This window comes from Bos indicus x Bos taurus, chromosome X (genome assembly GCF_003369695.1).
Source record: "Bos indicus x Bos taurus breed Angus x Brahman F1 hybrid chromosome X, Bos_hybrid_MaternalHap_v2.0, whole genome shotgun sequence".
Taxonomy (NCBI): domain Eukaryota; kingdom Metazoa; phylum Chordata; class Mammalia; order Artiodactyla; family Bovidae; genus Bos; species Bos indicus x Bos taurus.
In genome coordinates, this window is record NC_040105.1 from 7350261 (window position 1) to 7372159 (window position 21899).

General features: G+C 46.1%; 1 protein-coding gene across 4 annotated transcripts in view; it reads left to right on the forward strand.

The window, feature by feature from the left end:
* The window catches only part of CLCN4 (chloride voltage-gated channel 4), a 71782-nt gene extending 50123 nt beyond the window's left edge, over window positions 1-21659 (forward strand). For 3 of the 4 annotated variants that reach the window (XM_027533482.1, XM_027533481.1, XM_027533483.1), the window contains 4 exons: window positions 699-885; window positions 1956-2354; window positions 9004-9220; window positions 18441-21659. In XM_027533482.1, coding sequence (XP_027389283.1) covers window positions 699-885; window positions 1956-2354; window positions 9004-9220; window positions 18441-18531 — 894 coding nt within the window. In that variant the 3' untranslated portion in view covers window positions 18532-21659. Of the gene's footprint in view, window positions 1-698; window positions 886-1955; window positions 2355-5578; window positions 5652-9003; window positions 9221-18440 lie in introns of those variants that run through there. The other variant, XM_027533484.1, reaches the window with a different exon arrangement.
* The last annotated feature ends 240 nt before the right edge of the window (window positions 21660-21899 follow it).

Sequence of the window (21899 nt, forward strand, 5' to 3'; positions counted from 1 at the left end):
AAGGGGTTGCGGTTCATAAATGCAGCTGCCGGTCACAATTGGCAGCCATGTGCAGTCTCTGAACAGAGTCAAGTCTGTTCTGTACTACGTGTCTGATGACTAGAGAGATGAACATGTATTCTCTCAGCAAAATACAAAACGCGCTATTACTGAGGCCTTTCGGTTTATATAGTTTCTCTGACAGGTGTTTGGCTGCTGTATTTTCAAGAGGGCAGTAAGTCCATGACAAGGTTTTTGGAAGATGCAAGACAGGTCCACTGATGTTTTTAGCTTCTTTATTTGACCTGTGAACAGTTGAAGGCCTTGCTTTTCCATTGTCATGCTGTGGCGTGACATTTAATTTTAAAAGCTGATCTGAATGATGGGCGAGGGGAAAGAGAGTGGTGAGTATCTGAAGTGACAGATGCGCACTTTGAATGTTATTTGCAGTGGGGCTTATCATCCTTTAATCCACAGCAGGCAAACCAGGCCAGCTTTTGAAGGCGAGGAAATGAAAGTGTAAAATTGCATTCTCTCCAAGTCACAGTAGATCACTGGTCCACGGTTTCCCAGTTGACCCATATTTTGAAGTGTTGCCCCGCCTTTGAAGACTGAAGGAAGACACCAGCTTGTTGAGGGAGGCCGAGTTTCCTGGGGGGGTGTGGCGGCGAGAATGGGGACCCCTTCCCTCATGCATCTTTCTCCTGTGCTCCCTGCAGATCCCGTCTGGCCTCTTCATCCCCAGCATGGCTGTGGGGGCCATGGCGGGCAGGATGGTGGGAATCGGTGTGGAGCAGCTGGCTTACCATCACCATGACTGGATCATCTTCAGGAACTGGTGCAGGCCCGGTGCAGACTGTGTCACCCCAGGGCTCTATGCCATGGTGGGGGCTGCAGCTTGCCTAGGTACTGTGTGGGCGTGGGTGTGTGTGTGTGAGAGAGATGTGAGTAGCCCAGGGCTTTTCTTTGCTCAGTCATCCAGGGACCCAGGCTGATGGGATCTCTGCCATCTTGTCACTGTACCATCTAAAATAGTGTATAGGCAGCAGGGAGCTGCTCAGTATCCTAGAATCTATGGGACAGCCCTCCCCTAGCCCCACCCCAGTGAAGGAAGAATGACCCAGCTCCAGCTGTTCCTCATTGCAAGATCAGGAGTTAGTGTGGATTCTTCCTTTGAATACCAAGGGACACAAGGGTGGGCGCATCTCCTGTCTGTTGTTTGTCATCATTTAACCGCTCAGTTGTGCTTGACTCTTGGGACCCCGTGGACTGTAGCCCACCAGGCTCCTCCATCCATGGGATTTTCCAGGCAGGAGGACTGGAGTGGGGTGTCCTTTCCTACTCCAGGCCATCTTCCTGACCGAGGGATTGAACCCACGTCCCTGCATTGGCAGGTGGCTTCTCTACTACTGAGCCACTTGGAACATGGCTGCCTATAGCCTTTAGAAATCTCTACCATTTCCAGCTTGAGGGGTTTGGGAAAAGAGCCACAGGTACTGAGACAGAAACCTGCAGAGCCCATATAGGATCCACTCACCAAAATGCAAAGGGTGTGAAAGTGAAAGTGAAGTCACTCGGTCGTGTCCAACTCTTTGTGACCCCGTGGACTGTATCCCACCAGGCTCCTCCATCCATGGGATTTTCCAGGCAAGAGTACTGGAGTGGGTTGCCATTTCCTTCTCCAGGGGATCTTCCCAACCAAGGGATCAAACCCGGGTCTCCCGCATTGCAGGCAGAAGGTGTGGTCCTGGGTGAATAGACAGCTCACTGTCACTCACAGGAGGAGACCCGGACAGATGGGACTTACGGTGCTGATGCGAGGCTGTGTTTACCGAGGTCCGAGCATGGGCACCGTGTAGGACCATTCCTGTAGAACAAGGGCCAGGAGGACGGAGCCGGCTTGTCGGTCTCCAGTCTGTGTCCTCTTGCAGGTGTGGAGTGGAGTCCTGTGATTCCCTTCCTCTCTTGTGTTGCAGGTGGTGTTACCAGGATGACGGTGTCGTTGGTGGTCATCATGTTCGAATTGACGGGAGGCCTCGAGTACATCGTGCCCCTGATGGCAGCAGCCGTGACCAGCAAGTGGGTGGCCGATGCCTTCGGGAAGGAAGGCATCTACGAGGCCCACATCCACTTGAATGGGTACCCGTTCCTGGACGTGAAGGACGAGTTCACCCACCGCACACTGGCCACTGATGTCATGCGGCCGCGGCGAGGGGAACCACCCCTGTCCGTGCTCACCCAGGACAGTATGACTGTCGAGGACGTGGAGACACTCATCAAGGAGACTGACTACAATGGCTTCCCTGTGGTCGTCTCCAGAGACTCAGAGCGCCTCATCGGCTTTGCCCAGAGGAGAGAGCTGATTCTTGCCATAAGTGAGTAAAGCAGGGAGTCTCCAGGAACAAATGTGCCCCCAAATTCTCCAAGAGGTTGGAGAGGGTAGATGAGGGTCAGAGGGCTTCAGGCCAAGCTGAAGGCTTGTTCGTTTCACCTGGGGATCTGGCCAGACTGCAGGAGGTCTGGGGAGGTACCTGCCTGCTAAGTTGCTTCAGTTGTGTCCAACTCTTTGCGACCCCATTGACTGTAGCTTTCCGGGTTCCTCTGTCCAGGGATTCTCCAGGCCAGAATACCGGAGTGGGTAGCCTTTCCCTTCTCCAGGGGATCTTCCCACCCCAGGGATCGAACCCACGTCTCTTACATCTCCTGCATTGGCAGGTGGGTTGTTTACCACTAGCGCCACCTGAGACCCTGCATTTCTCCCAAGCTCCCTCTTTTATCCGATCAAACTGTAATGAAAAGATCATAAAATAACTATCTCGTCACTGTACATTAGGAGTGCATGCTCTGAATGGAGCAATCAGTGAGCAGCTTTGCTACGACACTTGAGGGCTGTGCACCTGTAGCTCTGACCTGAATTTATTCAAACTCTTGTGGGAGGCCAATGGAGTAGGGTGGCTGACAGCAGCAGTGGCCAGTAAGGAGTGCGATCATGGTGTCCCCCTTCCTGGGAAGGGCACCTAGCAGGACACAATCCCTCAATTAGTTCCCATTTAATGAAACAGTGAAACCCCATTTTTGTGAATGGGCCAGCGCCCATGGACTTCCGGGGGGCTCACTGACCTAGATGCTGAGTTCTTTGCCTCAGAAACCTCCCTCGGCACCGCTCAAGCCATTCACATCACTTCATGATGTCATGTCTGGTTCCAGCAGGTCAAGTCACGTGGGTTCCATGTGGGTCAAGTCAGTACTGTGGGATGTTTTTCCTCCTCACAGGCTAACTGGGCGAGCTGTGCCAAGGGGCAGGCTATTCACTTGGGAGAGGAGAGAGGAAATGGTGCCCAGGTGTTTGTTATGTCCCAGAGATGGGCGGCTCAAGCCTAAGGTCACCTGTCGACCTATGGATGGGCACCTTGAAAGGGGAGCAGGAGGCAGAAGGATTACAAAGACAGGCCTAGGTGTGAGTCTGTGAAGGCCCTGGCAGGGAGGAGCGCGCCCCTCATCCCAGTGGTGGTGCTGCCAGACCTCCTGATGCAGCTGGGGTAAGGAGGCACAGAACGCATCCTCGGTGCGAGGTCAACATGAATGCCCTCCTGCTCAGCATGTCCCTCTGTCTTGCAGTATGCTGGGGGCCCATGGCCTAACTCCCCTGTGCCCTTGATAATTGAACTTCCAGAACGTTTATGAAGTTTGCCTCAGGGACTTTTCCAGGTGCAATGGCAAAGCACCTCACCGGGAACATACCTTTGCTTATCTCCGCCCTTTGTTAACTATTTCTCAGGCTCTCCATTTGAATTTCTAGAACATTTTCACCATGTTAAAAAGCTTTTAAAATATTTTTAAAGTATCATCATCAAAGGCTTTATAAAAATAAGTTTAAGCAGGCTATAGTGTCTAATTTTAGCACGTTGCTGAAACATATTTACCTCTTTCCAAAGCAACAATTGATTGTATGTTTTAGACACAAAAGCACATTTGCTTTCTCTTTATTATAGGTCCTGTCACTTAATAGGTAGGTGCCTTTAGGCATGACTATAGCCTTATAAATAATGAAATTAAAAAAAAAAGTTGTATAGTAGGTTGGGTTTGTTTTAAATTAATATAATCAGCAGCCTTTAAAAAAATTTATTCAGTCCCTAAAATCTTTTAAGCAAAGGTTGAAATTTTAAAACTCAAGTAATAAATGTCACAGAATCCATTACCTATTGTGTAGCTGCAGGCACACCTGCTAGGAGACAGCTTACTAATTTTGCTGAAACCCATTACTGTAATCAAGTGGGAAGCAGTAATTGTCATCAACCAGTTCGAGAAGAAATATCAGCTTGCCAACTGAGTGCTCTCCTAGAAGCTATGTTTGAAGTGTTTGGAGAGGCAGCATGCAGTGTAAATAGTACCTATATGCTTTCCATCAGACGGAAAACAGTATGAAAGCTGCTATTTACATGGTTTCTGGGAAGGTAAGTTGTCTTCGGGTGTGAGCAGTCAGAAAAGCTGTTTTCCTTCCAGAAGAGTCCAGTACCCTGGTGGAGTGTTTGTGGAATGAGATGCCCTTTTGTGGATACAGAAAAAGGACCTGAGCATTGAGCTAGTAGGGGCTTCCCAGGTGGCTCAGTGGTAAAGAATCTTCCTGCCAATGCAGGAGATGCAGGTTCGATCCCTGGGTCGGGAAGATCCCCTGGAAGAGGATATGGCAACCCACTCCATTATTCTTGCCTGGAGAATCCCCCTGGACAGAGGAGCCTGGTGGGCTACAGTCCACTGGGTTGCAGAGAGTCTGACTTGACTGAGCTTGAGCGCAATTGAGCTAGTAATGATTCCAAGCCAGTTTCCCTTCCAGGGAACTCAGGAGCAGAGATTTTATTTTATTTTATTTTATTTTTTTTTTTTTTTAGGAGCAGAGATTTTAGATAGGTCCAAGATAAGAAAAAACTGGTGCATGTGTACTAAGTCACTTTAGTTGTGTCCGACTTTTGCGACCCCATGGACTGTAGCCTGCCAGGCTTCTCTGTCCGTGGAGTTCTGCAGGCACGAATACTGGAGTGAGCACCCTGCCCTTCTCCAGGGGATATTTCCGACCCAGGGATCAAACCCAAGTCTCTTATGCCTCTTCATTGACAGGTGGGTTCTTTATCACTGAGGCACCAAGGAAGCCCAGTAGATGAGACAAAGAACAATTTTTTTTTCTTATGTGTCATGTTTAAAATAGTATATAAGTTGCTCCTATGAAGCTGGGAATGTTGTATTTCCAGTCCATCTCTGGTATGCCAAACCATAGCTGCTGTCTTTGTTGGAGAGCAGCTAGTACGTGTGGCCCCCTTCACCATCACATGCACGCAGGGCAGTATATGGCCCTGGGCAAGGTCCTGAGACATGGGACTTGACTTCTTGGCAGTGATGCGGCTCTTGCTGCATTCAGCAGGCTCAGGCTCTTCTCGTCTTGAATTCTGCAATTAAGTGAGGACAGACCCAGAGAGGACTCCATGGGAAGCCACAAAGATGATTAAAGGGATGGAAAGTTAGAATCATGGGCCAGAGTTAAGGGAACTCTCATTTTTTTTTTTTTTTTTTTTGCCTGGTGGATGATTTGATGATGATTCTCCAGCATATGGAAGAGGCTTGCTTACAAGGGCTCTCTGTCCAGAACTGAGCACCAAGAAACGTGTCTGATCTGTTGGGTGAGCTCTTTGTCCCTGAAGAGATTTCTTCCTGGGAGTGCTGTTAATGATGGGAGAGGCCATGTGAACAGTGGTGTCATCTGCTTCTTTCTGCTGGGGATGAAAACATATGTGCAGAGGGACTTCTCCATGCCTTAGAAGCTATATGCATGCTAAGTCCTTAAGTTGTGTCCAACTCTTTGTGACCCCATGGACTGTAGCCTGCCAGGCTCCTCGGTCCTTGGGATTCTCCAGGCAAGAATACTGGAGTGGGTTGCCATGCCCTCCTCCAGGGGATCTTCTGACCCAGGGATTGAACCACTACCTCTTATGTCTCCTGCATTGAGGTGGCAGGTTTTTTTTTTTTTAACTACTGATGCAACCTGGAAGCCCTTATAAGCTATAATTTGTCACAAAATAATCTACTTTTTCTTCTAAATAGTTTTTACTTCTTCTTTTTTTTTTTAACCACAACAGCTTTGTACTGACCGCCACTGTAGGTGCTTCTACTTTTCCTTTTTAACCTTTCTTGTTAGTTATGTGTGTTTTATGGAAGCTTTTATTTTTTTAAACTTCAATATCTGGCATCTGCCTAAGCTTTTTTAATATTAAAATTGTTTTAAATTTCGATTTTTTATTGAAGTATAGTTGATTTACCATCTTGTGTTACTTTCTCCTATACAGCAAAGTGATTCAGTTATACATAGATATACATTCATTATTATTCATATTCTTTTCCATTATAGTTTATCGCAGGATATTGAATATACTTCTCTGTGCTCTACAGTAGGACCTCATTTATCTGTGGAAGCATTTTTAATGAACAGGATGATACAGTATTACCTCCCTAAAAATATGATGAGTTTCTCAACCATTGACATTGGGCTGGATCATTCTTTGTTGAGAGGTGCTTACCTTTGAACTGTAGTATTATCCTTGTGCTCTACCCTGAGGGTGGAGGCAGAATTACTCCCAGTTGAGAACCATTTCTCTGAAGCCATTGTAGTAACTTGTTGAGTAGCTAAGTCATGTCCGACTCTGCAACCCCATGGACTGTAGCACACCAGGCTCCTCTGTCCTCCACTATTTCCTGGAGTTTACTCACATTCATGTCCATTGAGTCAGTGATGGCTATCTAACCATCTCAGTCTTTTACGATTTCTTGGCCTGTGACAGTGTGTGACATTCACTTCATCAACACTTTCCTCATTACCCTCCGTGAACCTGACATGATGATCATACTGCTGCTAGCAAGTGCCTTTTTGTTGACTGCAGCTGGGGCCTTTTTGTTCAGCAGAGGAGAGCTCAAGGCTTTCCTCTAATGCTTCCTTTGTGAGATAGACTGTGTTGTGTATGGGAGGCAGAGCCAAGGGCACTGATGGTCAGTAGACCTACTCACTCATTCATTCAGTTTGAATGATTGACTCATGCGTGCATTTGGCAAATATCTGTTTTGTGTCTGCTGTATTCTAGGCGTTGTCCAGGCACTGGGAACACAGCACTGAGCAAGAAATAACAGAGCTCAGTGCTGTTAGAATCAGGGCTTCTAACTCAATCAGTATATTCAGAGGCAATAGAAGCTTGTTATTTATTTCAGCAACTGGATCCACAGTTGGCTAAGTTGTATTTAGTTTTATGAGGGGTTCAACAAATCCATGTGATCAGTTCCTGATTGGGGTTTGTGGCTTGATCCAAACCTGATGTTCAACTGGGCTGTTGAAATAGGTGAAATTCCTGTTATGTGGGACTTTGAGAAAATCAATCTGTCTATGAAAATGAGTAGGCTTCCCTGGTGGCTCAGATGATAAAGAATCTGCCTGTAATGCGGGAGATCCAAGTTCGATCCCTGGGTCAGGAAGATCCCCCTGGAGAAGGAAATAACAACCCACTCCAGTATTCTGGCCTTGGAAATCCCATGGACAGAGGAGCCTGGTGGGCTGTATTCCATGGGGTTGCAAAGAGTTGGGTACGACTGAGCAACTAATGCTTTCACTTTCATGAAAATGAGTAGTAAGTGTGTGTTGACTGTTGCTTCTCACCTTAGTGTTTTAGGAGAGATCTGTCTTGATTTAGGAGAGAAATGTGTAGTGTGTATTGTGTGGCATCTACATCTGCAAACACGTTGTGCACCAGTGTCATCTGGTATTTGGGGTTGAATCTCACTCCATTTGATGTAACTCAATTGAATCTGACGCACATACTGTGCAGGCATTTGCCCAGCGGGCCCTCTGTTCCCCTTTTAAACAGAGACCCCTTTTCAAACTCAGTCTGACCCCGAATGCTGCCAGTTTTCCATTAGAGTATTCTGTGGCAATAAATGGCTTTAGAGCCAGCAGTTAGAATTTTTATTTTTCAAAGAACAATATAGGTGAATAGTCGTCTTTGAGAAGGCAAAAAAAGTGTATTATAGAAACCAGAATCCATTTTAAGGCAAGCCTTGCTGTACCTTTTCCCTAACCTTTTCCCATGAACCAAAAGAAAGATTAAAATTCCAACAGAAGGAAAATCGCCTTGGAGAAATATCTGGAGACCGATGGATTTATTTCATGTGTGACTTAAAATAGCCTGGGTTTCTAGTACCACATAAAGCTGTATTTCTAATGAGTTCCTGTTACCCTACTTTTTCTGCAGCTTTTTTTCACATGGGCCTGTCTACAGATAGAAATAGGCTAATTGTTACCATAACAGTGTTACTATCTTTCTTTGTGAAATCCACAAAATGGCCCATTTTTTTTTTTAAGAGAGACAATCCAAAGGATTGGCGGTGGGGGAGGAGTGGGGAATGCAGCTTTTCTAGGGCTATTTTTTGGTCCCAAGGCTTATATTTGGAATTAGGCTGTGTTTCTGGGATGGTCCTCTTGGTTTCTTGTTCCTTTCAGGATTTATAAATGCCATTTGGGCTCATTATAAGTTAGTTTGTGAAAACACAACAAAGCAATGTATTAAGGTCATTGGGCAGCTCATTAGGTTTTTTTTTTTTTTTTTTTCATGTCACAGTTCAGCCCCTGATGAGGTGTGTTAGGAAAGCAGGGGTGCCCTGGCGTCCAGGCAAAGGCAGTGCATTCCCAGGAAGGAGCCATCCTGCTCAGGCCCATCTTGCAAGTCTTTGCAATGGATGATCAGGTCACACACAGCAGGGGAGTCTCGCACAGCATTAGCTTGAGAGAAAGAGATGCCAATTCCACCGCTGTTTGGCTGAAGCCCCTCATTAGGAGTGTACAGTTTGCCCTCTGTTCCTCTTCTGTGTGGGATTCGAGGTTGTTGGGGAGGGGGAGTCGTGTATGGCTGTGGGTGGGGTGGGTTGGGCTGGGATGGGGAGAGGGACTCCACACGGGAGTCTTGTGCAGCTCACTGTCCTACTGGCCCCTTCCAGAGAATGCCAGACAGAGGCAGGAGGGCATCGTAAGTGACTCGGTCATGTACTTCACTGAGGAGCCCCCCGAACTGCCGGCCAACAGCCCACAGCCCCTGAAGCTGCGTCGCGTCTTGAACCTCAGCCCTTTCACGGTCACCGACCACACCCCAATGGAGACGGTGGTGGACATCTTCCGGAAGCTGGGGCTCCGCCAGTGCCTGGTGACCCGGAGCGGGTGAGTGGCCGGACCTTGGGGGGCACAAGATGAAGGGCCCATGGGAGGCTGATGGGGACCAGGGACCAGTCCTCCTAAGAGATGTCAGTAGGCTGTGGCGAGTGCAGGAGGAGATGCCAGCAAGGCTTGGAGGCAGGCTTCCAAGTGGGGCTGCTGTCTTCTGCCCTGAGGCTGAAGTTTGAGTCTAAAGGGGAGGAGCCCGTGGGGAGGGGCTGGGGCTCCCTACCCCAACCCCCACAGTGGTCCAGGTTCCTGGAGAAGGTTCACCCTGTTCTGCTAAAATGAGCAAGGAAAATCTCAGAGCTGATGAGGAAAATAGCTTGAGGCGCACGATGCTCCAACATTCCATCGGTGACACGCTAAGAAAGAGAGATGGGAATCTCATAAAAACTGTCGCACATTTTTCACACATGCAGTGGTTGAGAAGAAGGATATCAGTCCCTTCACCTTGAGAAAGCCGTGCAACTGGCTTGTGGAAGCGGGCATGGCGAGGGCTGCAGCTGGGTTTTCCCATGCCACTGGGTGCTACATTCTGGATTTTTCTCATAGACAAATGACCACACACAAACGTGAGGTGCACATTGTGCTCAAGTTGTTCCCTGATGCACCAGCCTGTTGAAAATGACTTGACATTTTCCAGTGTGATCGCAGAGCCATAAGCTTTGGTAGCTCGTGGCTTGGTCTCTGCCACAGCAGTATTGCTTCCGCACCGTGTTATCAGGAAGCAGAAAACCAGTGCTGTAGAGATCAAAGGTTCATGATGGTGTGAGAGGTGCAGTGCCCTGTGGGCCGTGCCTTGGGCTCAGGGGCTCTCCCTAAATGCAAGGGCCTCAGAAGCTTGGGTGGAGGAAGGGATTGGTTTGGTTCAGGTAGCTTGGAACCTGGGATTCTCTGCCTAGTTGATTGCTTTATGGGCTGGAGGTGGGAGGTAGGGTATGGGCTATGGAGATATTGGTACCTGAAATAGCAGTTTTGGCCTTTAGGATCCTGAGGCTCAACTCTCTGACACAATTTCCAGGGCTACCTCGCTCCTGGTTAACCCAGCAGTTCTCAAGCAGGGTGATTGGCCCTGCAGAGATTTGGGGGTGTCATAAGTGGAGGGGGCAGATGCTGCTACTGGCATCCAGTGGGTAGAGACCAGGGATGCTGTTTAACACCCTCCAGTGCACAGCACAGCCCCCATCAAAGCAAAGATTTGTCAGGCCCAAGTGATACTCCTGTTCCAGCTGAGTGTCCCTGGGCTGGCGGCCCGGGGTAGCCACAGAGCACACCTCGCTTGGGCTTCCCAGGTGACTCATGGGTAAAGAATCTGCCTGTAATGCAGGAGACAGGCAGATGCAGGTTCAGTGCCTGGGTTGGGAAGATCCCCTGGAGGCAGACATGGCAACGCACCCCAGTATTCTTGCCTGAAGAATCCCCATGGACAGAGGAGCCTCTATCAGCAGGCTACAGTCCATGGGGTCGCAAAGAGTCATCCACGACTGAGCGACTGAGCATGCAGCAGGCACCCCTCACTTGGAGAGATTTCTTCCTGCTGCTTTGCTCATGGCGGGCAGCACAGGTCTCTGCAAGGGGCTGAATTTGCACTTGATCCAGAGAACTCCTAGCTGACAGGATGAGTGTCCTCCTTAGCTCTGACTGCAGCTGGTGGGTGTCTTGTGCTTGAGGAGGGGCAGTCAATGAACAGATGAATAAGCATTTGAGGCTAGAGATTATTTTCCCTGGTGGGTTCTTTTTTGGTCCAGCTGTGCAGCTTGCAGAATCTTAGTTCCTAGCCCAGGGATTGAACCTGGACACACGGCAGTGGAAGTGCAGAGTCTTAACTACTGGACTGCCCAGTACTTCCCCTCTACTGGCGGATTTTAAAGGCACCCAGTGGTTCTCAAACCTGAGCAGGCATCAGAATCTGAGAGGAGTAAACCTTCAGGTTAAACCCCGAGTACCAGGCCCTCCTGCAGTTACTGATCCTTCCCATCTGCGAGGGGCCCTGAGAATTGTACTTGTAACCAGCTCCCAGGGGCTACCGCTGGTCAAGGTCCCCACTTTATAAACGACTGAAGCCCACTGATGTGTGCTTGAATTTCCAGTGCTCGGCAGAAATACCACTGTGATCACCCATGTCGTCTCAAGTGTCTAGCAGTTTCTCTTTCCCTTTAAAATAATAATCCCACGTCAGTTATCATTGGAATTTTCAGTTCTGGCAGGAAATTCTGCCCTTGACGCCTGCTCACACCTCACGGAGCCCCATGTGAGGTTTTCCTGTGAAGATCTGGGTGCTGAAATTGGCTCCGAATGTTCTGTGAGAACACAAAATCGCTCTCACTCTCTCTCGCTGTATATACTTTAAACAAACACAGATGCTGATACGTTAGCGCTGGCAGGAGATCCTTGTTTGCGGGGCCTTTCATCTCCTTGGGCTTTGAGCCAGGGCAGGCCTGGCTCAAGCCAGCTCATGTTTTTGATCTGTTCCATCACCATGTACCGTCCCAGCTCTTGGCCGAGCCCCACAGCTCGTACCCTTGACTAGTGTAGTCTGAAGGACTTCTCAGGGCCTGGGCTCTATGGTGATCATGAAACCAGACCAGGAGCCAGAGAAGTCTTTGTCCTCATAAAGTTGAAGTCTTGGAAGCGTCCAGTGGCCAATAGTGAATTTGGGATTTTCCCCATAGAGGATCTAGAAAGAAAAAGGGAGCAGAGAAGATGCTAGGTGGGCCTTGAGGTCCTGACCAGGGTGGTCTTCTCACAAGAGCCCCGGTGCTCTAATCTGAATTATGTTCATGGTCGTAGATAGACTGTTTATCATTCCACAGATTCACTTGAACTGCTACCCAGAGAGGCTGGACATTGAAACACTTGATTTAGATCAAGTAGGACGTTTCATACCACTAACAAACCCCCTTGGATTGAATGCTGCTTCCTTCTGGGAGGTTGCTTATCTTTCCTCTTTTTTGATATTTGAATGGCATCACTGACTCGATGGACGTGAGTTTGAGCAAGCTCTGGGAGTTGGTGATGGACAGGGAAGCCTGGCGTGCTGCAGTCCATGGGGTCACAAGGAGTCGGACATGACTGAGCGACTGAACTGGACTGAACGGAATTTCTTTTGAAGGCCAGGGCACAATTTATGCCTGAACCCAAGGCAGCTCCTGAATCCGTATTTCCCCAGAACCGTTACAACCAGCTTGACTTTCAGACATTATAGTTACCAAGCTTTAAGACAGGGCTGTCAGGACTGCAGATGCCTAGTGTTTTGATACTGTCTTAAGGATGGACATAAGGAAACAAAACCCAGGCTTTATAGATATGGGAAGGGTGCCTGTGTGTGTTACAGTTAAGTTCTTGTCACTTTGCAGACGCTACCAAGTCTTTTTTTTTGAAAGCAATATTGGTTTCTTCAGCATCTTGATGAGCTTCTATGTGAGGGAGAACTGGAGGAGGCTCAAAAAGTGTTACAAAAAAGAAAATCAAGGAGCTTGTCATCCACCAAGGAACATGGATATCATCCAGTTTGAGTTATGTTCTCCAAGTGTTCTGGAGCGTGGTGTCCTGAGCCAGGCTTTCAAATACAAATGTCCGTAAGGACCGAAGAGACTTTTAAGCTGAATGACTGTCTGCTGATTGGTGGCCCCCAGCCTCAGAACTCCTTCCACCTCGGATGAAAAGGTTCTTCCTCCTTTCACATGCTGCTGCTTCTCTGATGATCACACCTTTCTTAGTTATATATTATAGGCATAAGCTGCTTGCCTTCTAACTATTCATTTTTTTATTTTAAAGGGAGTTGAAGGACTGTTACGGACTAAATTTTGTGTCCCCAAGCCCCAAATTCATACACTGAAGCTCCAGCCTCCAATATGGCTGTCTTTGGAGACAGTGTCTATATGGAGGTGTGTGTATGCATGCTGAGTCACTCAGTCATGTCTGAGTCTTTGCGACCTCATGGACTGTAGCCCACAAGGCTCCTCTGTCTGTGGCATTTCCCAGGCAAGAATACAGGAGTGGGTTGCTATTTCCTCCTCCAGGGGCTCTTCCCAACACAGGGATTGAACCTGCATCTCCTGCGTTGGCAGGTGGATTCCTTACCACTGAGCCACCAGGGAAGCCCACTTTAAGGAGCGAGTTAAGGTTAAATGAGGTCATAAAAGTCCCATCTCTAATCAGATGGGACTGATGTCCTTAGAAGGAGAGGAGACACTGGCGATGCCTGCATAGAGAAACAGGCCGTGTGAGGACACAGCAAAAAGGTGGCCGTCTACACACCCAGGAGAAACCGAACTGGCCAGCACCTTGATCTTGACCTTCCCAGCCTCCAGAACCAGGAGAACATACATTTCTGTTGTTAAGTTACGTAGTCTGTGGTACTTTCTTATGGCAGTACAAGCTGACTCCATCAGAACTCAGACTCACCTTGGCAGATTTAGGATAATAGCATCTTGTTTTATGGGGCATCTTTGATTTTACTGTATTTTTATAAATTTTAGAAATGTGTTTTAGTCACTGATCTATAAAAATGGTTAAAGTCAAGTAGCTCCAAATAGCTAGAAGGAAGAAAGTGTTAGTCGCTCGGTTGTGTGACTCCTTGCAACCCCATGGACTATAGCCCACCAGACTCCTATGTCCATGGGATTCTCCAGGCAAGAATACTGGAGTGGATTGCCATTTCCTTCTCCAGGGTGTCTTCTTGACCCAGGGATTGAACCTGGGTCTCTTGTGTTGTAGGCAGATTTTTTAATGTCTGAGCCATCAGGGAAGCTCAAGAATACTGAAGTGGGTAGCCATTCCTTTCTTCAGGGGATCTTCCTAACCCAGGGATAGAACCTGGGTCTCCCACGTCACAGGCAGATTCTTTAGCATCTGAGCCACTAGGAAAGCCCTACACAGCTGGAAGGAACAATGGTTCTTAGCTCTGTCCTCCTTTGCCACCCCTGACCCTTCCATTCAGACAACCACTTTCTTCCCTCCTAAGAATTTTGTCTTCTTGAATTAATAGACTGTATTTTCTGAGCCATTCAGAATTACAAAATAACTGAGCAGAAAGTACAGAGTTCCCTCTCTGGTCCTTTCTGTTTCTCTTCCTGTTCACATCTTACATTTATGGTTTATATTTGTTGTCCTCAATGAGCCAGTATTGAGGTGTTATTATTAACTATGATCCAGCTCAGTGGTAAAGAATCCACCTGCCAGTGTAGGAGATGCAGCTTCGATCCCAGGGTTGGGAAGATCCCCTGGAGGAGGAAATGGCAACCTACTCCAGTATTCTGAGGAGCCTGGTGGGCTACCATTCATGGGGTCACAAAAAGTCAGACACAACTAAGTGACTAAGCAACAGTAACCATTTACTTTAGGGTTCACTTTTGGTGTTGTGCATCCTGTGGGTTTGGATAAATTCATAATGACATGTATCCACCACTGCAGTATCATCAGGAATAGTTGCACAACCCTAAACATCCTCTGTGGTCTGTGTGTCCCTCCCTCTCTCCCCTCAGCCTCTGGTAACCGCTGACCTTTTACTCTGTCCAGCGTTTTGCCTTTTCCAGAGCGTCATAGAGTTGGAGTCACACAGTGTGTAGGGGAGGCAGGGGGTGTGCATTGCAGGTTCCTCCATGTCTTTCCCTGGCTTGATGGCTTGTTTTTCTTTCTGCTGCTGCTGCTAAGTTGCTTCAGTCGTGTCCGACTCTGTGTGACCCCATAGACGGCAGCCCACTAGGCTCCTCTGTCCCTGGGATTCTCCAAGCAAGAACACTGGAGTGGGTTGCCATTGCCTTCTCCAATGCATGAAAGTGAAAAGTGAAAGGAAAGTCGCTCAGTCGTGCCTGAGTCTTAGCGACCTCATAGACTGCAGCCTACCAGGCTCCTCCGTCCATGGGATTTTCCAGGCAAGAGTACTGGAGTGGGGTTTTTTTTTCTAGTGCTGAGTAATATCCATTGTCTAGATGGACCAGTTTGTTGATTCACTCACCCACTGAAGGACGTCTTCGGTGTTTCCAAGTTTGGGCAGTTATATTTGAAGCATACATTTTCTAAGACTAAGGACATTCTTTTTCATAACCATGGAGCTGTATGCAAAATTAACAGTAATTAAGTTTATCATTCACTATCTAGTTCATGTCATTTTCAGTCCAGGATTCCTTCAGTGTTCACACATTGCATTGGTTTGTTTTGCTTCTTTAGTCTCTAGAAGAGCTTCCTGTCTTTTTTCCTTGTTATTTATGACCTAGATTTGTTTTTAAGAGTTCAGACCAGTAGTCCCACATTGTGAATTTGTTTGATTGCTTCCTCATGGTTTAATTTTTTTACAGTAGCTTCGGGCAATGTTCCAATATTGATGATGTCATAATGTCAGCTTTTCTGACTTGACTGGTGATAAGCTCCATCACTGGGATGAGGTGGTGATGGCCAGAGCGCTCTGTTATAAGGGGACATTTTTCTCTTTGTATGTAATCTGTGGAGGGATACTTTGAGACCATGTGCATTTTCTGTTTTCCAGCAACCATTTACGCAGTGGTTTGGGAATCCATTGATAAATTATTGACTAAACTAATGATTGCACTGAGGGTTGCAAAATGTTGATTTTCTAATTCTGTTGTGCTTGATACATTTTTTTCTCCAGTTTTTGAGACTATTGCTTTTAGTTGTAGTGCTTTCTTTCAGTTTTGTCATCTGTGTTGCCATTATTCTTTTTGTTCAGCATGTTTTTTTAAAAAACACTGTCAGCATTTTACCTGTATTATTTCTAAAGTTTCATAGTCAATTATTTACTTTCTCTATTGACAATGTATAATATTAAACATTAACTAAAATTTAATGTGGCTTGTTCTTTTAAACACTTCAAGCAATTTAACATAAATATGTTATAAATGTGATTATTATAAAACTTAAAACTAATACAATTATGTAAAGTTTAAAAATAAAATTAAATTAAAAATAAAATTCAACATTCAAAAAACTAAAAAAAAAACAACTTATTACTGTCTTGTTTAGAGGTAAACTGCTGGCTAATTTCCAGTTATCTTCATTTTTTGCAGTTAACTAGGAAAAGCAAATTTGACTCAGTCACACAGAAGTTACTGTCATATCTGCTCTTTTTCTCTTTACCTTGTATTCCGTATGGGTGTTACTGAGAAGAAGGAAGAGAGTTACTACTATTCCTTTTCACGTATGAAAACTATATTAGATCCTCTGGACGTTCTATTTGTAATTAGTTTAGTATGCTTTTTATTAATGTATTTTTTAAATATAAATTTATTTATTTTAATTGGAGGCTAATTACTTTACAATATTGGAGTGGTTTTGCCATACATTGGTAGTACGCTTTTTAAAAAGCCTTACGTGTTTAGTTTTTGGCTCTGCTGGGTCTTGGTTGCTGCACAGGCTCTTCTCTAGTGCGGTGAGTGGGGGCCCCTCCTGCTTGCTGCGTGTGGCTTCTCTTGTTGTGGAGCACGGGCTTTAGGTGTGCAGCCTGCAGTGGTTGTGGCACGTGGGCTCAGCAGTTGCGGTTCCCTGGCTCCAGAGCACAGGCTCAGTAGTTGTGGCATATGTGGGAACCTCCTGGACCAGGGATCGAACACATGTCTTTTGCATTGGCAGGCAGATTCTGTATCACTGAGCCACCAGGGAAGCCTCTGTATCATGCTTTGAAAGGCCCTTCTTGCTCTTTCCCTCTCTCTTGAAGACGTTCCAGTGAGATGGAGGGAAAGAAGTCCGTCTCTGCCCCGGGGTGTGATAGATGGGGAAAGTAACACAAGAAATCAATCCCTTTTTCAAGGTTAATGTCCAACGTGGTCATGGACAAAGAAGTCAGAATTCTGATCTTACAGTTTCACTGACCACTGTCCATTTCACCAGCTATACCTTACTGCAATACTGCTTTGAGTACTTGTGCCCCCATCTTCATGTTCACTTCCTATTAGTAAGAGATGAGCTTGATACTTTGGCTTTAATTAAATAAATGGCAGTGTAGTACAGCTTTGTTTTCGTATTTTTTGGTATATCATCATTTTTCACAGATAGGAGAAACCTGCCATTTAAAAAAAAATCTTTTCTTTTTCTTGGCTAACCCTTGTGTGGCTTATGGAATCTTAGTTCCTCAACCAGGGATTGAACCTGCACCCCCTGCATTGGAAGCAGAGTCTTAACCACTGGACCACCAGGGAAGCCCCAGAAACCTTTCGTTTTAATAGCCATACAGTATTCCAGGGTGAGACTGCCATCCTTCTCTGTTCTCCTCTTCTTGGGGATGATGGAGATGAGGTGAGGTTAAGTTTGCAGTGGAACTTCTTTTCCCCGGAGCCTTGTGTAATCCCCTTCTTTCACTCCTTTCACTTTCCCCAGGGGGCATGATTTGACCCCAGCAGATGTTCATTTAAATATTCAATAAAACCGAGCAGAGACAAGGGCTGCCATGAACAGTTGTGCAAGTGTGTGTTCATGACCCAGGAACACTGTTCACATTGTGTTTGTAAAAAGTAGGAGTTGGACAGTTTACAGTATAGGTGGCCATATACCAGGGGCTCTGGGAAGTGGCATTGTTTTTGTAAGGAGACAGCCATGGAACTTTGAAAGAGGAGGTAATTTATATAAATAGTCAGACATGAATGTCAAACTTTACCCTTCCAGTAAGATAGATTTAAAATGGAACCAATTGTTATACTTAAAACTTCTTACACTTAAAATGCCTTACACATGGGATTTCTGCAGTGTGATCAAGTTTTGACATTGGCTTTTATAAGCCCTTTTTAACTGATTATATTCTTAAAAATTGGGTGAGTATATATTAGTCATCATAGACTTACCACATTAATAAGCAAGCCTGTAATATCAGTGGCCAAAAACAATAAAGATTAATTTTTCTCCCATGTCACTCACATCTAGTATGAGTTGCAGCAGGTGTAAGCTCTGCACCACACAGTCATCCCAGGGCCCAGGTCTTTGAATCTGATGGCTCCCAACGCATCCTCTGTGAACTCAGAGTCCTTTACTGGCTCCTCTGTCTGGAACCATCAAATGAGAGAGGAAATGTGCAGGTGACTTGGGAGGGGCATCGCTCACCTCCACCCACATGCCATTGGCCAGAGCTCTCTCAGTTGGCCCTACCCATCTGCAAGGATAGCTGGGAAATGTGGTCTCTCCCTGCGCCTGGGTGGGAAGAGCGCTGGGGATCAGAGAGAGATGTGAATCAATATTGCAAGACTGACCTTTTTTCTCTATTTTGTTTCTTCTCCAGGAGACTTCTTGGCATCATCACAAAAAAGGATGTTCTGAGACATATGGCCCAGATGGCAAACCAGGACCCTGAATCCATCATGTTTAATTAGAAACAAGATGGTAGTTTCTTTGAGAAAAATACAACTGTATCATTGGAAAGAAATAAACAAATGATAGTTATTATCCTAATGAACGGTCATGCACTGGGAGCAGCGGAAACAAAAGCTTTGTTTGAAAGGAAGGGGAAAAGAATGAAACTTAAAAAAATATACATCTATGAGTAGGCATTTTATAGCTTTAACCCCTTATGAGTTTCAAGCTGTGTTGTGAGTTTAGTAACTGCTGTGGGGGCATGTGGGTGGGGGTAAATGATGTGGTTTGTACAAGGATCTGGAACACAATTGCTGAGTCAAGAAACATTTGCCCCTTCTGTTGCAGGCTGGTGTTGGTAAAGCTTTGAATCTGAAAGGCCAAGGGGTATTGGCGTGTCAGTGTCCTTATTTATTGGTTCCTGAGGTTTGGCTGCTATGTTACTGAATCAGACTAAAGATATTTGCACTTACTTTGTTGGAAAAGAAAAAGAAATTAAATGTGAACATAGCGAAAGCTGCAAGTATGCTAGTGGGTTCACTTGTGATGAGCCATTGCTGGCTCCTGTTCTCAGCCTGTTTTATTGCTTATCCCTCAGTTTCTGAACCAAGATTGGGTCTTATGCCTTGTTGAATATGAAGAAAACATTTCTCTATGCAAGACTAGCATCTGGGGACTGCACGACGAACTGTTGGAGCATTTAGTGCTGTGCTGTTTCCTGCCACAGAAAGAGATTTGTCCTTATTTTGAGGGTATACATACCCATCATTGATTTGCATCTCCATTGCATCTGCTTCATTTATTGCTGTTGCCTGTGCATTCTTAAATATTGATCAGTCTAGCGCTTTCCAAGGGCCATGTCCTGTATTCTGCCAGCTTGCCATAGTGACTTGAATTTCCAAATAGCATATACAAATGTCAAAACAGACTACCCAGTGTTAGTGCTTATTTTTCTTCTCAGATCTTATTAAATACGGCTGCCGAGAGGGTAAGGCAGATGAGTTCTCAGTGGGAACTCCTCCAAATGGATTGCAAGAGAAATACTAAATTGATTCTAAATCTGTTCCATTCTCCTCTCTGTAGGATGCAAAACATCCAGCTTTAATGTATAAGCATGCACTTTCATATTAGCAATCAGAGCACAGGAGGACAGAGTTAAATTTGAGACAGCCAATTTGAGCATCTTTGAGTTGAACGTAATGATACATTTATTCTTTTAGTCAAGACTTCGGTTGTGTCTGTGGGAAGGAATTAAGCTATGTTTCTTAGGTCCACTGGGTGATGTCGGTAAGATTGATGCCCCTTGTCCTTTCCCTTTTGTCTTTGTTCTTTCCTTTTCCCTGAGTCATCCTCATCCTTTTCAGTCTCATCATTGGCTCTTGATGTATTAGGTGTGCATTTGGCTGCAAATAATAGAAAACACACAGTGAAGAGTGGACTAAGAAACCTGGAGGTGGGCTCTCAGGACTGGGTATCCTTGATGACTCATGGCCTTTGGTACTTTTTCTCCACATCCTTACCCCTTACCCGTTGGCTTCCTGCCTCATAGTCACAAGATCGTCACTGACCTGCCAGATCTGATAACTGCTCTCTAAAAGCTGGAAGAGGAATGAAGAGGCAGGTGACAAGGTGTATTGTGTGCGGGGGGAACACAGAGCTTTCCTAGAGATGATTGGCTTACCTCCATTGGCTGAAATTCTGGTAACCCCCACTGCACATGAGTCTGGGAAGGAGAGTATTTAGCTATGTAGGCATGTTGCACTCAGTGAGATTGAAATTCTCTGACTAAGGAAGGGGGATTGGCCCTTGGGAGGGGGATGGTGTCTACTCTATTGGATGCTGTCATTGTGTGTTTGTCATTGTTCTTCCTGCCATCTTCCCCCTCTGTCTTGCTGACCACATCAAACACTCTCCCATGACCTTACAGCCCCCTCCCCTCTTGGATTCGACCTGGCACTCCCAATCAGAAGCCATCCTTTCTTAGCCCTAATAAAAATGTTTATTCTGGAGAGAAACCCGTCTATAAGAGGGTTTCGGTGAAACTTCTAGTAGATACAAGAAAATATACTGATGGGTTTAACCTGATTGAAAACTTAAAGGAGTTGAAGTCAGATCCTGCTGACAAAAGTATGGAAAATGTGTCTGTAATTAACTGGCCTCCTTCCAAATAACAGCAGACAGCCACTTCAGTGTGGAACGGTCAGTCTGTGGTAGTAGAATATACTCTTAGGTCCTATAAGAGAATGACATTTGTGGTCGCACTCATAGGACCTACGTACTGAGTGACAGATCATAATGTTTTGTTGCTGTTGAAGTTTCCATGGAACAGTGCGAGTGAAGCTGGATTCTCCTGGGCTTTCAGTCCTCAAAAGTCTTAATGTAGTTCCCCTCTTACTCCTATATAGGCTTTCCAAAGAGTTTTAGTCATAGCCTGGATTTATATAATCCAGGACACCCTGTTAGCTGAAACATGGAGCTTCAGAAGGGAACACAAAACAGTGAACAGACAGCCAAAGTTCAGTATAACCACAGAATTCGCCCTCCTCCAGCTGAGGCCTGGAAAGAGGAGAGGAGAGGAGGGGGGAGTTGACTCTGGGCCGAGGTCAACCATGGGCTCATGTCCTCTCCCCCAGTGCTTAGCTTAGAGTCAACTGTGGGGCTTAGGGCCAGCATTGGACAGCCAGGTCAGGGCTGGGATGGGGGGCTTGTAGCGCCACTGCCAGAGTCAACTGCCTGCCTCCCCTGGAGCCCTGACTAGCCACTGATCCTGGCCTCAGACAGACTCACAGGGAACATACCGCTGGGCCCTTTGTTGCACGTGGATGGGGATTCTGAAGTGCGCTGTATCCGCATGTAGAACTTCGTCCACTTTACCTGGTGATCTGGTGAACGAGATGAGTAACTCTGGAACTCTGACTCAAGTTGAATACTGTTTTTGTTTCTTTTTCCAGAACCAAAGTTGGTAGACATTCGTAGAACTTTCTGGGTTCTCTCTGAATAGATTTTTTATGTGAATAAGATATAAATATGTAATGGAAAAGGAGTTCCATAATGAGGCACACTGACCTACTTCTTGCTGTCTTTTTCTATCACTGAGGGAATGTATTGTAGATGGACAGATGGCAAATAAAGAGCATCCTGAGTGTGACGTGGATTTCTTGTGTTTTTCAGCACATCCCCTGGGAATGCCCATGTGCATGTGGCTTTTATGGAGAGGCAAGTGTGCTAGAAGCAAATCCATATTCAGTGTTTGCTGTGGCAATCTCATAGTTCTCTATTTGAAATTTCTCGATGACTTGATAAAGGAGAGGACATGTCAATAGGAATTTTTTTTTTTGGCCCTAATAAGTCACAGAAACTGAAAAAAATGTCCAGCAGTTTGTTTCAC